We start from the raw sequence: 14,624 nt of genomic DNA, 5'->3' as shown, positions 1-14,624 counted from the left end.
ACCAAGGGCATCTAATCCCATGTGAGGGAGATGTGACTTCTGCCTTGAAAGCATCAAGCTAGTGAAGAAAAGACAACCCGGATGAAACCAGTCCAATCCACTAAACAACTATAGAAAAGGAGGGCAAGCCAGCCTCATAACAAGGATGGCTGAAGTGGGTCTGCTACTGCAGGATGGCCCTGCAGCTACTGAGGGATGCTCCTGTGCCCTACCACAGTGCTTGAAGACAGATACCTTTGGGTGCTGAGCAAAATGGCACAGGATCATTGTAGTAATCCTCTACACAGATTAATCGATGTTTTTGCAGCAACTCATTGTCTATACACCACCTGAAGACTGTCTTCACTGCAGAGAAGGGAACAAGACAAAGGCATTTAGGCCAGACCCAGGGAGAAGCAGCTGAACCCAAACCTCTATGCTCCGCACCTCCACTTCCCAAGCAAATTCTCAGAGCTGTGATGAAGTTGAGATTTAAGAAACCAATGATCAAAGTTTTCTCAGCCACTCAGTTGAGGTCAACAACTAGGCAAAGCTGTGCACAGGGTTATTGAGGTAAACTACTATTATACATGGAGTCTACAATGGCATAAGACAAAGTATGGTGGATGCAATTTCAGCCCCAGTCTTTCACCCTTCTGTGTATGTCTGCTCTTTGCAATGTCACTGGAGACAGTATGACCAATGGCCACAGTCTTGGTGTTTCCAGGTTCATGGAAAAGCACACACAAAGAGCAAGGCATCAGGAAGTTGTTTTTTTTTGTTGTTGTTGTTGTTTGTTTTGTTTGTTTGTTTTTTGTTTTTGTTTTTGTTTTGTGGAGCTGAGGATTGAACCCAGAGTCTTATGCTTGCTAGGCAAGCACTCTACCACTGAGCTAAATCCCCATCCCAGGAAGTTTTATTTAAAGAGACAATACAGGACACACAATACGAAGACCACTCGAGCTAGAGTGTCCAAGTGGCTTGTTATTGTCTGGGGCTTCTTTTAACAAAGTCCAGGAGGAAGAGTTGGTGGCTAGGGGGTTCTGTGAGTGGGTCGGGCTTTGGATTTTGCTGTGGGGACAATTTATTGCATTGTTTGAAGTGGGGTGTACATGCAACTTGAAGAATGCGGAGGTCTCGGGTTGTTCATTGTTATGAAAGCAGTGTGTGCATATGGCTTAAGCAGTGAGCAAGAGTTCCATGTTGCTAGGCCTTCCCTATGCTTCTTGCCTCAACAGAATGTTCTTCTTCGCCTTTGGCTGTGTGGTTTGAGATGTGCTTGCACAGTGAGCTCTGGCCAAAGAGAAGGGTTTCTTTGTCCCTTCATCTCAGACACCAGCATAAAATCTACGTGGAGAACAGCTGAGCCCAATCTACAGCAAGCAATAAATATAGCATCAGCTAACCCCCACTGACCTAGTGATATATCAGAGAAAGTCATTAATAGAGTGGAAGTTAGTATTTGTGGTTGATGAGCCAAGAAATAATAGTAAACACACACACACACACACACACACACACACACACACACACACACATATAAAATGACACTAGTGACTAGAGGCTTTAACTAGAAATGGATGGTAAGTGATGTGAGGAAGATGTGACCTCACGCTGGAAGATGTGAGAAGGGCTTTGTTAAAATGGACTTTCGCTGGGTTTGGATTACATTTGTTTGTTACTGTGTGCTGAAGGGGTGCGTGGAGGTGCCACAATGCATGTGTGGAGGTCGGAGGACAAGCGGCAGGAGTCAGCTGATCTCTTTCTGGTCCACAGGTCCTGAGGACCGAACTCTAGTTGTGAGGCTTGGCAGCAAGGGTCTTTACCCACTGAGCCATCTTGTCAGATCTGTACACTCGAGTAGTTAGAAATTGGCACCCAAACTGAGAAGGCCGGACAGTTTCCATGTCCCTTTGTTCCTGTGCATGTGAAGATTTCCCCAGTACTGGCATCCTCCACAGAACAGGCCATTCGCTACAAACAATGAGTCTACACTGACATCAGCATCACACAAAGTCCATGTCTTAAGGGAGAGGTCACCGTTGGTGCTAGTCTGTGTTTAAACAAGTCTATAGTGCTAAGTATGGGTAGAGCCTCTTCTGCTGTGTTAGAGGTTCCTTTAGGGGTAGGGGATGCAGATCAGTTGGTAGAGTAATTGCCTGGCACACATAAAGCCGTGGGGGCCAATCCCCAGCACCCAGTGATGAAGGAATCCCTGCTTCTGCCCTCATAGGTGCTGACAAGGATCCCGAGGTTTGGCCTAAAGTTAACCATCAGAGCCTGAAACAGAAGCCACTTCCAACACAGCAGATGGAAAGGGATGAGTACTGGGTATTACAGGCTGAGGCAGAAGAGGCCGAGGGAAGCAGAAGTTTCTCAATAAGTCATCTGAAGGCAACTCCAAAACCGAGAGCCAGGGCTGGCGCCAGGGCGTGGCTAAGGGGGCCTGCTGCTCCTGCAGGGGTTATGTCACAGACCACCTGAAACTCCAGCTGCTGGCCTCTGAGGGTGCCTGCACCATGTGCTCACACCCACACAGACACGTGTGTATAAATTTTTAAAAATCAGTCAACAAGTAAACAACAATTAAAAAAGCACTGACAGCCAGCAAATCACCTGCAAGTTACTTGCTTTTTTTGTTTGAGTGTTTTGTTTTTTCCAGACAGGGTTTCTTTGTGTAGCTTTGGCTGTCCTGGAACTCACTCTGTAGACCAGGCTGGCCTCGAACTCACAGAGATCCATCTGCCTGTCCCTGTCTCCCAAGTGCTGGGATTAAAGGTCTGTGCCATCATTGCCCAGAAAGCTACTACTTCTGGAGGCTTTCCTTCCAGAACTCTCCAGGGCATTTTCTGATGGGTCCTGGGACCACGGGGAAGGTGCACTTTTGAAAGTGAAGCCCCTGACCCCCTGGCAGGTGAGACTTTGGTGGGGATAACAGCAGTGCCAAGTGAGCCCAATCCAGCCTAATTCTCGTGGACTTTGGTGATGGCCATGTGACAGAGAGAAGGGTCTTCTCCTTTTCTCCCTCCTCGCCATCCTCTCAGGGGCAGGAGGTCAGAGTGGTTTCTCTGTTGCTTTGTTCTTTGTGTTGGCATATAAAATAACAGACTTCTTTATACTTTTACACACATATCATTGCAATCTTCTTCAAAGCAGTTTTAAAATAGATTTTAAGTGTGTGAATGGGTGGGTGAGAAGAGCAAGTGCTGGAGAAAGCCAGAGGCATCAGATCCTCTGGCGCTAGAGTTATGGGTAGTTGTGAGCTGCCTGTTGGGTACTTGGAATTGAACTCAGGTCCCATGCAAAGGCAGCACATGCTCTAACCACTGAGCCATCACTCCAATTCTCACCAAGGCAATTTCTCTATCAGATCTTTGAAGAGTCTCTTTCCTTATCAGACCGGACCTGCAAAAGAACTTCTCACTGGCCCTGATGATGGCCTTCTTCTTTCTGGGAAGTCTGGACTCCCTTCCTGACCCCATCGCTACTGAGCACAGCTCTGCAAGTGGCTGGTTGTTCCAATCTCCAAAAGCTAGTGTGGACCAGCAAGGACAAGAATGAGCACATAAGCTGTCCTGTGGAGTCCTGACCTTTCTCGGTCCATCTGGAGAAGGGAAAGGTTCTTCAGCTCAATAACTCAATACAATTGTATTAGTGGATGGAGAAAGGCCGCTAGTGCCTGAAGTAACAAAAGCAGTTGGAGGATTTCTCCATCACCAAGTAACTAAATGGTGAAAGATGTCCTGGGGTTGACTGCCCTACCCTGAGATGCAGGGACCATATGGGTGTCTGTAATGATGGTCTAGGTTCTTTTTTTTTTTTTTCCCTCTACCACTTTTGAAATTAAGGAAAACACATTACCAGCAGAAGGATAAGAAACCAGAGCAGATGATCCCGACTGGGCTCCTGTGGTGGTACACAACTGTAATCTCAGCACTTGGGAGGTGGAGACAGGCAAATTCCTGGGGCTCACTAGCCAGCCAGCCCAGCCTACCTGGAGAACTTGGCATGAAAGGTCAGAGGAGAGGAAGCCATGGTAGGGTCACCAGTGGAATCTAAGTGGGCTCTGTGGGTCAGGAACCAGTATCACACCAATGCCAATTCCTGGCTTGGAGAGTTAATGCTGGCCAAGTGGAGCACCACACTTTTGGAGCGGCCAAACACACCAGAGTGTTTTGTACTGATTGACTGTCACGTCTGCAACTTTCTCTCCCAATGTTCAGAGAGGAGTGGGCGGTTGCGTGGATGTGGTTCAGCACCAACAGCTGGGTAAGCAGAGGCTGGCAGGTGGGCACACTTCACACTTACCTGGGGGCAGCTTGATAGGGGTCTCCAGGACATCTAGTCTGGCCTCTTTGGTGGCATGCTCTGTTTCTGCAAGATCTCGTGCACGGGCCTGGACGATATGTTTCTCCAACTTGTTAACTTCATCCAGACGTTGTTTATAGATTGCTCGAACCTGGCAAGTGGGCATTCAAACACACAGAAATCTGATGAAAGCCCACGTCTTGGCACTACCCTAGGCCCTTCCACAACAGGGCTTTCAGCCAAGCATAGGAGAGCTATACAACTATCGAAACCCTCCAGTCCAACCTACCAGATGTAAAATCCAAGGTCAACAGAAGGAAATGACAATTTCATAGGATGGTCAGTGAGAGTCAAGCTTGGCTCTGTCTCCTGGTTTCACAGTAAAGAGAGCCGCCACCCATACTGTGAAATGCAAACCCATTCTGGTACACCAAAGTGAGGCTACCCAAATCTCCATTCAGGAACGGCCCTGCCAGCTTAGCTCTATCACACCTAGGCGTGGACAGCCTCCAGCTGTTAGCCTGTCTATTTAAACCACAGGAAAGGACTCACATGTGGCGGCATCTTTTTTGTAGTATCCACATCTAATATACATAAAGCCATGGCTATTTGGATCCTAAGAGGAACATGGTCAGGTGATATGCTACCCAGAGAAAGTTACTGCGTTCTTTGGACGGGGTGAGAGGCTGCAGAGAGGGCTCTGCTGTTAGCAGCTGACCTTCCAGAAGGTCATTACTTAATCCTCAAAACAACCTACAGACTGGATGTTGTTATTATTGTCGTCATCAACTTTTTTGTTTGTTTGTTTGTTTTCTGGTGTTTTTGTTTTTGTTTTTTGGTCTTACTGTGTAGCCCTAGATAGGGACTGGAATTCGGCTCTTGCCTCCCAAGTGCTGGGAGTAAAGGTGTGCGCCACTGTTCCTAGCATTATTACCCTCTCCTCTTACAGATGAAAAAACCAAGGCATACAGAAGTAAAAAAAAACCAAAAACAAAAAACAATGCATAAAATCACACAGTTGTGTGTGGTGGAGGCAGGGTTCAAGCCAGAGGATGTATTTTAAGCATGTGTGCTTGCAATCATCACGCAAAACAGTATTTCTGTAGCTAGAACTGGGAAAGATCATCAAGACTGTGTGGAGACCTCAGATCAAGAGAGCCAGCCAGTGCTTTCAACAATCAGATTAGTGTTCATCTCTGTGGGCAGAGACGCTCCTTTTCACAGGAGTAACTGCAGAGCTCCTAACAATCTCAGGACTGCAGGGCAGCAGTGGCGCACACCTTTAATACCAGCACTTGGGAGGCAGAGGCAGAGGCGGATCTCTGTGAGTTCGAGGCCAGCCTGGTCTACAGAGTGAGTTCCAGGAAAGGTGCAAAGCTACACAGAGAAACCCTGTCTCGAAAAACCAAAACAAACAAACAAACAAAAACAAAAACAAAAAACAAACAAACAAAAAAAAACAAAAAAAAAATCTCAGGACTGAGACTAAACAACAGACGAAGGGTGGAGGGAGGTGGACCGACCTGGCATTGCATTGCAATCCTATCTCACTCTGCTATGATTACCTGCCCAAGACAGAGTCCGGCAATATCCTGCCACTGGGGGAGAGGGGTATAATATTGGGGTGTGTGTGTGTCACAGCTTAACAGCGAATACTTCTACCTGCCGAGCCATCTTATCAGCTTCTATATTTTCTTTTTAAAGTTTTTGTCTGTCTGTTTACATTGCTGGGGGTTGAGGGCTTTACCCTCTCCAGGCAAGCACCCTACCACTGAGGTGTATGCCACTTGTGATGAATTCAGGACTACTGAATCCTCACTGCCGAGGACTGAGTACTGCACACAGTAGGTAGTTAATAAATGTGTTAGACAGGAAATGAATGAAGCTAGGGGCATGTCGTGTAAGGGACAAGTAAAGGACAGGAGTGGAGAAGAAAAAGAAAGGACCCAGAGGCTGGTTGGTGTAGGGAGAGTTGGGAAGGGAGTCCTCAACAGTGAGCCGGCAAAGGCAGGTTCATCATGGAGGACCCAGGTCAGCCGTTTGGCTGCCCCGTGCAGAATGGAAACCACGTTGCTGACAGAGAGATCTGAAACTGTGGGCAAGAATGCCTCAGCCATGATCATGATTAGCGACAGAGTCACCCCTATCGGGAGGAGGGTGACTGGGTTTCATCATCCCCAAGGAACAAACTATGGAGCAGTCCGCTCCAGCCGTTTCATTTGTATTTGCAACAAAGAACGTGTATGTGTGCAGAGAAAGGCGCTGGAGGTGTCATTTACATGCATACATGTAAAGTTTGGATAGTGTCCTTCACTTCGGTGCGGCTGCATCCTGAGCATATCCCGGGAGAGTCCGCACCCACTATATACCTGCTGCAGCTGGTCCAAGAACTCCTCGTGGCGTGCATCCTCACTGCCGCGGGCCTTGATCAAGCTGTCACTCAAGTCCTCTCCGATCACCTGGGCGGTGTACAAGTTTCGGAAGACGCGGGCAAGCAGATGTGAGATGTCCTGCGTGCGCAGCGAGGCAGGGCGCAGACGCAGCAACTGTGGCTCTGGGATCGGCGGCAGCGCTTGGAATCCCGCGCGGAGGGACCTCGTGGGGAAGCCGTACTGGCAACTATCAAGGAGGACGAGCGAGGACATCAAGGAAGACCTCTTGATGCGCCAGCTGTTGATCCTGGAGTTGTTCTCGGGAGGCGTGGACGCCCCCTCGGTCTCTAGGGACACATTGACCTGGGAAACTGAGGATTGCGGCTCGTCCCTGCTCCCGGGCTCCATGGCAACGAAGACGCTGCAGACTCCGCTCCCACTTCTGCTTCCGGCTCCGCCCCTTCCGTCTAGCTTTTTTTTTTTTCCTTTAGTAGAGCGTCATCCCTGTCGTCATCGTAAAGGATTTCTAACGTCTAGCTAGGTGGTCTAGATGGTCCTCAAACTCAACATCCTTCCGCCTCCTCCTCAGCCTCCCAAAGTGCTGGATACAGGTGTGCGCCACTGTGCCAACTAGCATCATTTTTGCTTTTTTCTTGGTAAAGATTTATTTTTTATTTTGTGTGTCTCTGTGTGTGTATATGTGCACACAAGTGTCGTTGCCCATATAGGCCAGAAGAGGGCGTCAGATCTCCGGGAGCTGAGTGATAGGCAATTGGGAACTCCTGACATGGGTTCAGGGAACTGAGCTCTGGTTCTCTGCCAGAGCACTAAATGTGCTCTTAAAGTCTGGGCCACTTCTTCAGCCCCAGCACCACCTTTCTTACATGTGAGCTTGTTATGAAGTTTAATGGACAGTCTGACTGCAAAGCCTTGTCAGGGTCTCACTCTGAAGCTGAAGCCATCTTGGAGGTCACTATAGAAACCTGAGCTGTGGCTTTCCAGGAATCCTCTGTCTTCACTGCCAGGCTAGGGCTGTTGAGGTCTAAAGGACCAGCCAGCTACCAGGTACAGACAGCCAATGTTGTGTGAGCCAGCCTAATAACTTCCTTTGTAATCTGTACTCATTCTACTAATGCTATTCCTTTAGAGAACCCCAAACAATACAAGGCATGAGGTCTAGCTGGGCATGATGGCCCACACTTTAATCCCAGCGCTCAGGGTGCAGAGGCGGACAGAGCTCTGTGACTTTGAGGTCAACCTGCTCTACATAGCAAGTTCCATGTCAGGGAGGATTGCATAGTGGGACCTTGTCTCAAATCCAAAAAATAAATTAAAAAAAGATTAAGGTGTATTTGTGTGTATGGGTGTTTTGCGTACATATGTATGATCCTATGCTGTCAATTCTGTACTTCCAGATACCATTGCCTAACACAGGTGACAAAAGAATCACTTTCTATTCCGGTGTGAGTGTGCTTGCCTTATAGCCCCAAACCCACTTCCTGAATTGAGTCCCAGGATGTTCACCACAAACCTGGGCCACGTCTGCTGCTCTTTGTCTGTCTCTCATCTGTTCCTTGGGGAGGACGGTCCTTAAAGAACAGATTAAAGTAGGAAAAGCCGAGTGCGTGTGTAAGTGTGCACTGGAAAGGGCCAGCTCTGGCTGTCTCCCTTCTACACTTGTGCCTGCAGGTAAACAGCTCATCCAGCCAGGTGAAATGTTCATGCCTACCCTCCAGGCACCTGGGATCCTGCACGTATTTGCTCAAACAGCCTGAGTCTATTTCCAGGACCGCAGTAGGCCCCTCTTTAACTCCCAATTCCAGTGTTGTCTGGGATGTGCAGGAAGGGTAGCTTGTGAGCAGAAGGAACATGAACAAATGGACCATCTGTCCAGTTCTCTACACACATCCAGGTTCCCAATGGTGCAGGGAAGAGCTTTGCACGGGAGAGTAGCAGAATGGTAGCCGAGTGTGTGTGGCCCTATTGTAGAGGGAGGGTCTCCCCAGAATGGGCAGCCCTGTCATTAGCAGCCGCTCCACTGTGGAAGCTCCTGGGTGTCCTTCCCTGATAGACAGGAAGGCAGAACAATTGATTCTTGCCATGATCTTGTTTCTCCACTCTCTGTCCAGATGTCCTTAGAGAAAGTCACAGGGAGTCCTTCGCATGCCCCATCTTACTGTCTGCTCAGCTGCCCTGTCCAAGGCGATGTCTCTCACAACGTCCAGTCCCTCTGGTGGCAGAGGTCACTCCAGTCCTCATCTGCATGGCTCTGCCACACACCCCACCCTTGTCTGTCCCTCAAGCTTCCCTTGCTTTCCTCCTTCCTCATCATCCCCTCTTCAGCCCCCTGTCTCCATTTACGATAATCTTTGTGCCTCCTGATCCTGCCACGAATAGTATTCAATTTCTGTTCAGTTTCTGAATAAGTCCAGTCACCTCCCCAAAAGGACTCCCTGGGCACAAAGGGAACTCCCGGCCCCTCTTCACTTCAGTCCCTCCTGCAGCCAGCTGTTTGCCATCATCTATCTCTGGGTTTCGCACACCTTCTTTTACTTCATTTTTTTTTAACTTTCACATGTAAAACATTCATGATAATAATCATGATTCACAAAAACAAAACCTCAAACAGTACACACATCACACATCACACACACACACACACACACACACACACACACACACACACACAATGCTTGGCCTGATGACATAGGCCTGTCATCCCAGCTACTTAGGAGACTGAGGCAGGAGGATTGCTGCAAATTCAATGTCTGCTTTGGCTACAGAGAGAGCTCAAGTCAGCCTGGGCAACTTAGCAAGATCCTGTCTCAAAATAACAAGTGAGAGATGGCCGGGGGTGCAGTTCAATGGGAGAGTGCTGGTCTAGCACTGCAGGGCCCTAGCTTCAATCCCCAGGACTGAGGATAAACTAACAAATTTAATAAAAGTATCCTCAGTTCTTTTTCCCCAACTGATTAGAGTACTACCATTTTGTTATAGCTATTTTTTTCTGCTTATACTGGAAACACTGATATCTGTAAAGTAAGTTTTGTTACTTAAAAAACAAAATACCATGCTATATGTTGGGGCCCTTTCTTCATTACTCTGTAGCAAGCTCCAGGGACTGTTTTGCTTGTTTGTCTGTTTGTTTGATTTTGGTTTTGGTTCACTGTAAACATTGTCATATTGAGGAACTTTGCTCATGTGTGTACAAACTTTGTACACTATAGTAATAGTTATGTGTGATCGTATGCTAGAATCCCTCCGCCAAAAGTATGTACATTTTAGCACTTGGCTCCTGAAATGATTGTATCACAGTAGAACGTGAGTGCTTCTGGGTATTTTTTTGTTTACTGTGTGTGTGTGTGCGTGTGTGCAGGTGCGTGGGTTCATGTGGAGGTCAGAGGTCACCTTCAGCTTTTGTTCCTCGGGGGCCATTTATCTTGTTTTCTTGTTGTTTCTGTGTTTGCTTGTTGGAGACAGTGTCTTACCATGCAGCCCTGGCGGATCTGAAACTTACCTTGTAGAAAATACTGGCCTCAATCTCAGGAATCCTCCTGCCTCTGCCTCTGCCTCTTGAGTGCTGGGATTAAAGGTGCACACCACCACACCCAGATCACAAGTTTCTTGAGACAGGGTCTCTCACTGGCCTGAACTCTCTAAGCAGACCAGGCTGCTTAGACAGGGAGCCCTGCTTCCTCAGCACTCGCCTTACAAGCGTGTGCTAGCACATCTGGCATTTTTTACACTGCCTTGGGGTTCTCACTAGAGTTCTCATGCTTGCACAGTGCTTTAACAGTGGAGCGTCTCCTCAGACCACTGGACATTTCAGATGTGCTTTGAATCATATCTTGAATTTCATCACGAGCCCCAACATCTCCCCCCTGAGCTGCCTTGTACTGGACATCTTCTCTTGCAGGTCTGAAAGCCTCCAAGGTATCCAAAACCAAGTTCTAAAGACAGCTCTGTCTTCCAGGCCCCTGCACAAAGCCCTGCAGTCACTCCGATTCCTTACAGCTCTACTTAAAACACAAAAACCTATTTTTTTATGCAAATGTGTGTGAACGTTTGTGTGAACTGTGTTTAGGCAGCCCCTACAGAGGCCAGAAGAGGACATCAGATACCCTAGAGTCATAGGCTATTGTGAATGCCTGATGTGGATTCTGGGAACTGAACCCAGGTCCTCCGAAAGAGCACCACATGCTTCAACCTTTCAACCACGGAGCTCTACTTTTGAAGACTCGCTGTGGAGGCCAAGGCACTTTTCACCCCCACATGAATAACGATGGCAGGAATCTCTTCCCGCAAGCTCCCTGTTTCAGTTCCTGCTCATCCATGGGGACTTCTCCCAGCCACCAGAGGGATATTTTTCAAGTGTGACTCCAAGGAGGGATTTCTTCCAGAGAAGCTGGAAGCACCTGCAAGGCCGAAGCCTTCAGACCCTGTCACCTCTCCGTTCACTCCTCCATCATATACTCTCCAGCCACTCTGTCTTGTCATGAGTTTCTCGCCCACTCCTAGAGCCTAGCCCTTCTGCCTGGAGTCAGTGGCCCCAGGCATCCCTGCACACCCCACACTCCCTCCCACTTCCCGGGGTCTGCTAAGAGCCACCTTCCCTGTACCAGCCAGCCTCACCAACCCTGCCTCTGCCCATTTCACCTCCTCATCACCTCATACTCTGCAGGGCTCACTTCTTGTGTTTTTACAGCAGCTCTTTTCTTCCCATTGGAACGTAAGCTCTGTGGCAGCAGGAGCTTGTGATGTATTTTGAACACTGATGACTCCCAAGTTTCTATGCGCTCAGTAGATGATAGATCTTTAATAAATATTTATTGAAAAAACAAAGTAGAACAGTTTTCAAACAGGGGTCTCATGCCTTCTTCAGATTGGATACTCCTCTCTCCAGCTCAGGTGGACTGTGTCCCTCTGTCCTGTGACACAAACAACCTTCTATTCACTCCAGATAGGGCACCAATGGTAGACTAAAGAAATGATTTCAGGGGTTGGCTGAGGAGATGGCTCAGTGGTTAAGAGCATTGACTGCTCTTCCAGAGGATGGGTTCAATTCTCAGCACCCACATGGCAGCTTACAACTGTCTGTAATTCAAGATCTGACACTCGCACACAGACACACATGCAGGCAAACACCAAGGCACATTAAAAAAATAAATTCTTACCTAAAAAAAAAAAGAAAGAAAGAAAAGGGAAAGAAACGATTCCATTCAGAACTAGCTTGGCGAACTGGTAAGCTTACTGGGGTGAGTCAAACACAGCTGGGTCACTGAACCTCACTGCCCCCCCCCCCCCCAGCCTGGGCGAGGACGTGGGAGGAGTCGTCCTTAGAGCTCCCTGAAGAACTTACAGGCTGCCGCTCCAGAACCTCCTCTCCCTCCACAGGCTTGTTCCCTGATCGGAGAAACCTGGAAGACGCCTTGTAAATTTTGTAACTTCCTGAGTTTTGCAAGTTTCCTGGGTCTTCGGACCCTCCCACTCCTTCCAATAGGTAATTTTTCAGTTCAAAGGAGATAGCTTCAGGTCACTCTCCCCAGTACCCGTGAAGCATGCCACCGACCTCTGACTGGAGTAGGTGGAGGTGAGCAGTGAGTGTCCACATTAAAGTCAACTCAGTTCACTCCCCACGAATGCTAATAAATATAATCACAGAAAAGGAACCCTCAATTGCCAGGCATGGTGGCACACCCCTTTAATCGCAGCACTCGGGAGGCAGAGGCAAGCAGATCTCTGTGAGTTCGGGGCCAGCCTGGTCTAAAAAGTGAGTTCCAGGACAACCAGGGATACACGGAGAAACCCTGTCTTTTAAGAACCTGGTGCTGTCCTGTGATTACCAGGAGGGCTGCAGCCTTGTAGCTCACACTGGCATCTAGACCCCAACATTCCATGACTGATGTCAGCCCAGCGTGATCTGAAGAGACTTCCCTGCTATCGCTACCTCTTGGACAGGTGACCTTCCCATTTCCTGCTGATGCCCTTAGCCCAAGAGCCTCTGTGGCTACCAGCATAGGTTAGAGAAGGCCATATAGAGAATGGCTGTGGGCAAATGACTTCTAGCTCAGATCTCTAGGTAGGCAAGTATTGGTGCCACGTGCTGGACAGCTCTTACTTCTGTTCATCCCAGAGCCGATGGCTGTTCCCTGCTATAGAGAGACAAAGAGATTTGCTCAGATTCTCACATCAGGAAACTGCAGAGCCAAAGTTTAAAGAGCCCCTTCACCCTGATACTGGGGACTTGGGTTCTGAACTTGGGAGGGGACTGAATGAACCTCATTGGTCTCCTGGGTTGAGTTTCATGGGGGAGGGACTGAGCAAGGCCAGCCCCAGAGCCTGACCATCCTGAAATTTAGCATTCTTGTGTTGATAGTGCACGCACTGCACATACTACCTTAGGAATGGGGCCTGATGTGGGAGCCAGAGAAGTGACTCTTGGTACTGGACCTCCTTCACCTGCCCAGTCACCTCAGAAGCCCCTCCCCCACACCCACCTTTGCACAGACACTTGGCCTTGAGACAGCCAGGGGTTGGGGGAGGGACAATGCCTGGAACTCTGCCTAAACAGGACAGATCTCAGAAGCTTTGTGCTCCAGAGTAAACCTGCCACTGGGTCTTATGAGTCACCAGGGTTTCAGGAGGTTTTGAGTAGGGTAATGAGGCATCTGGGCAGGACCAGGTTCACACAGCTGCCCCTGGAAGTTGAGGGTACAGAGACATAGTCCAGTCACTTTGTATTTGCTGTGCCTTACCTGTCCCAGCCTCTCCCCGCCCCAACCACCAGATAGACAGTCACCCGAAACAATACTTGTAACTAGTTGCACAGAGCAGAGGGCCCCCCACCCTGTGAGAGAGGAAGAAGAAAAAGGAGAATGCCATTCTACAGGTCACTACTTGGAGAAGGGCGTGGTATACCTCATTTCTGGCAGAACCTGGCTGCTTGGCCATCTCTGAGTCAGCATACCTCTTCTGTTTGGCAACCCCAGGCCAGGGAGGGGACATTAGCACCCACGTGTGCAATGAAAGCCAGAAAAAGGCCTGTTTTGAGTGAGTTTGGAGTGTGCAAAGGGTGAACCTTCTGTAAACCATGGCCATTTGTGGTACAGAGAAGGCCCTCTACTGCGTGCTGGATAACGCCCTGGCTTGGAGCCCAGGACTCAGAGACAGGATGACAAGAGGTAGAAATGATGATGGAGAGGAAGTCAACTGCTGGTGTCAGGAATTCTTGGTCTCAGGTTGGGGAGAGGAGCTGGCTTGTGGAGTCCTGCCTCACTAAGGAGAGGACCTGGCAGGACTGGAGATTAGGTGGGAAGCTCTGAGACTCAGGGAGGATCTGGAGAGTAGGACTGGGAGAGAAGGGAGTTTCTCATCTTTCCCCTCCCAGGCTGCCCCAGCTTGTGGAAAGGAGGGGGTGGCTTCCTAGGGCATCAGAACGAGGGCGATTGCCAGACAAAGAACCAGCCGCACACTGTGGGGTGGGGTTACATGAGGTGGCTCTCCAAAGCCCAGCTTCAACACTCAGAATCGGGAAACTGTTTCACATGTAATGGCCAGCGCCACAGAGGCCTGGTAGTGCCAGAAGAGAAGGAGCTGAGGTGAGCCAGACTCTCATTGTCTTCAGCATCAGGGGTGGAGTTCACTAGGGCACCCTTATTCAGGCAGCCTCATGGCAGGCCTCCCATCTCTTCTCTCCCCTCGCTGAAAGACCTGCACCTGCTTGCTATTACCCCTACCTTAACACCCTCCCCACAACCCTCCCGGAAGTGAGAAGTCTCCCAGAGAAAGGGAGGGGACCCTCTCCAGACAAAAATGTAGCTATTACTCTCCCTAAACCTCGCAATGTGGGCCATTTCTCAGAAGACGACCCGGATTGCCAGGCTAGGCTGCCGCTTTAGCAGTGATTCCTGTGCCCGCTAAGACCGGATTCCGATTCTTTCCCGCATCACCCACAACCCCAGCGAG

General features: G+C 49.1%; 1 protein-coding gene across 1 annotated transcript in view; it reads right to left on the bottom strand.

Moving 5' to 3' along the window:
• The window catches only part of Dlec1 (DLEC1 cilia and flagella associated protein), a 46,244-nt gene extending 39,177 nt beyond the window's left edge, over positions 1 to 7,067 (bottom strand). The window contains exons 1-3 of the mRNA XM_036193666.1: positions 6,657 to 7,067; positions 4,288 to 4,438; positions 235 to 345 (exon numbers count right to left, since the gene is read on the bottom strand). Coding sequence (XP_036049559.1) covers positions 235 to 345; positions 4,288 to 4,438; positions 6,657 to 7,067 — 673 coding nt within the window. The remainder of the gene's footprint in view (positions 1 to 234; positions 346 to 4,287; positions 4,439 to 6,656) is intronic.
• Between the last annotated feature and the right edge of the window lie 7,557 nt (positions 7,068 to 14,624).

The sequence above is a fragment of the Onychomys torridus genome, chromosome 7 (genome assembly GCF_903995425.1).
Source record: "Onychomys torridus chromosome 7, mOncTor1.1, whole genome shotgun sequence".
Classification (NCBI taxonomy): Eukaryota; Metazoa; Chordata; class Mammalia; order Rodentia; family Cricetidae; genus Onychomys; species Onychomys torridus.
This window is presented reverse-complemented; position numbering and strand designations above follow the sequence as displayed.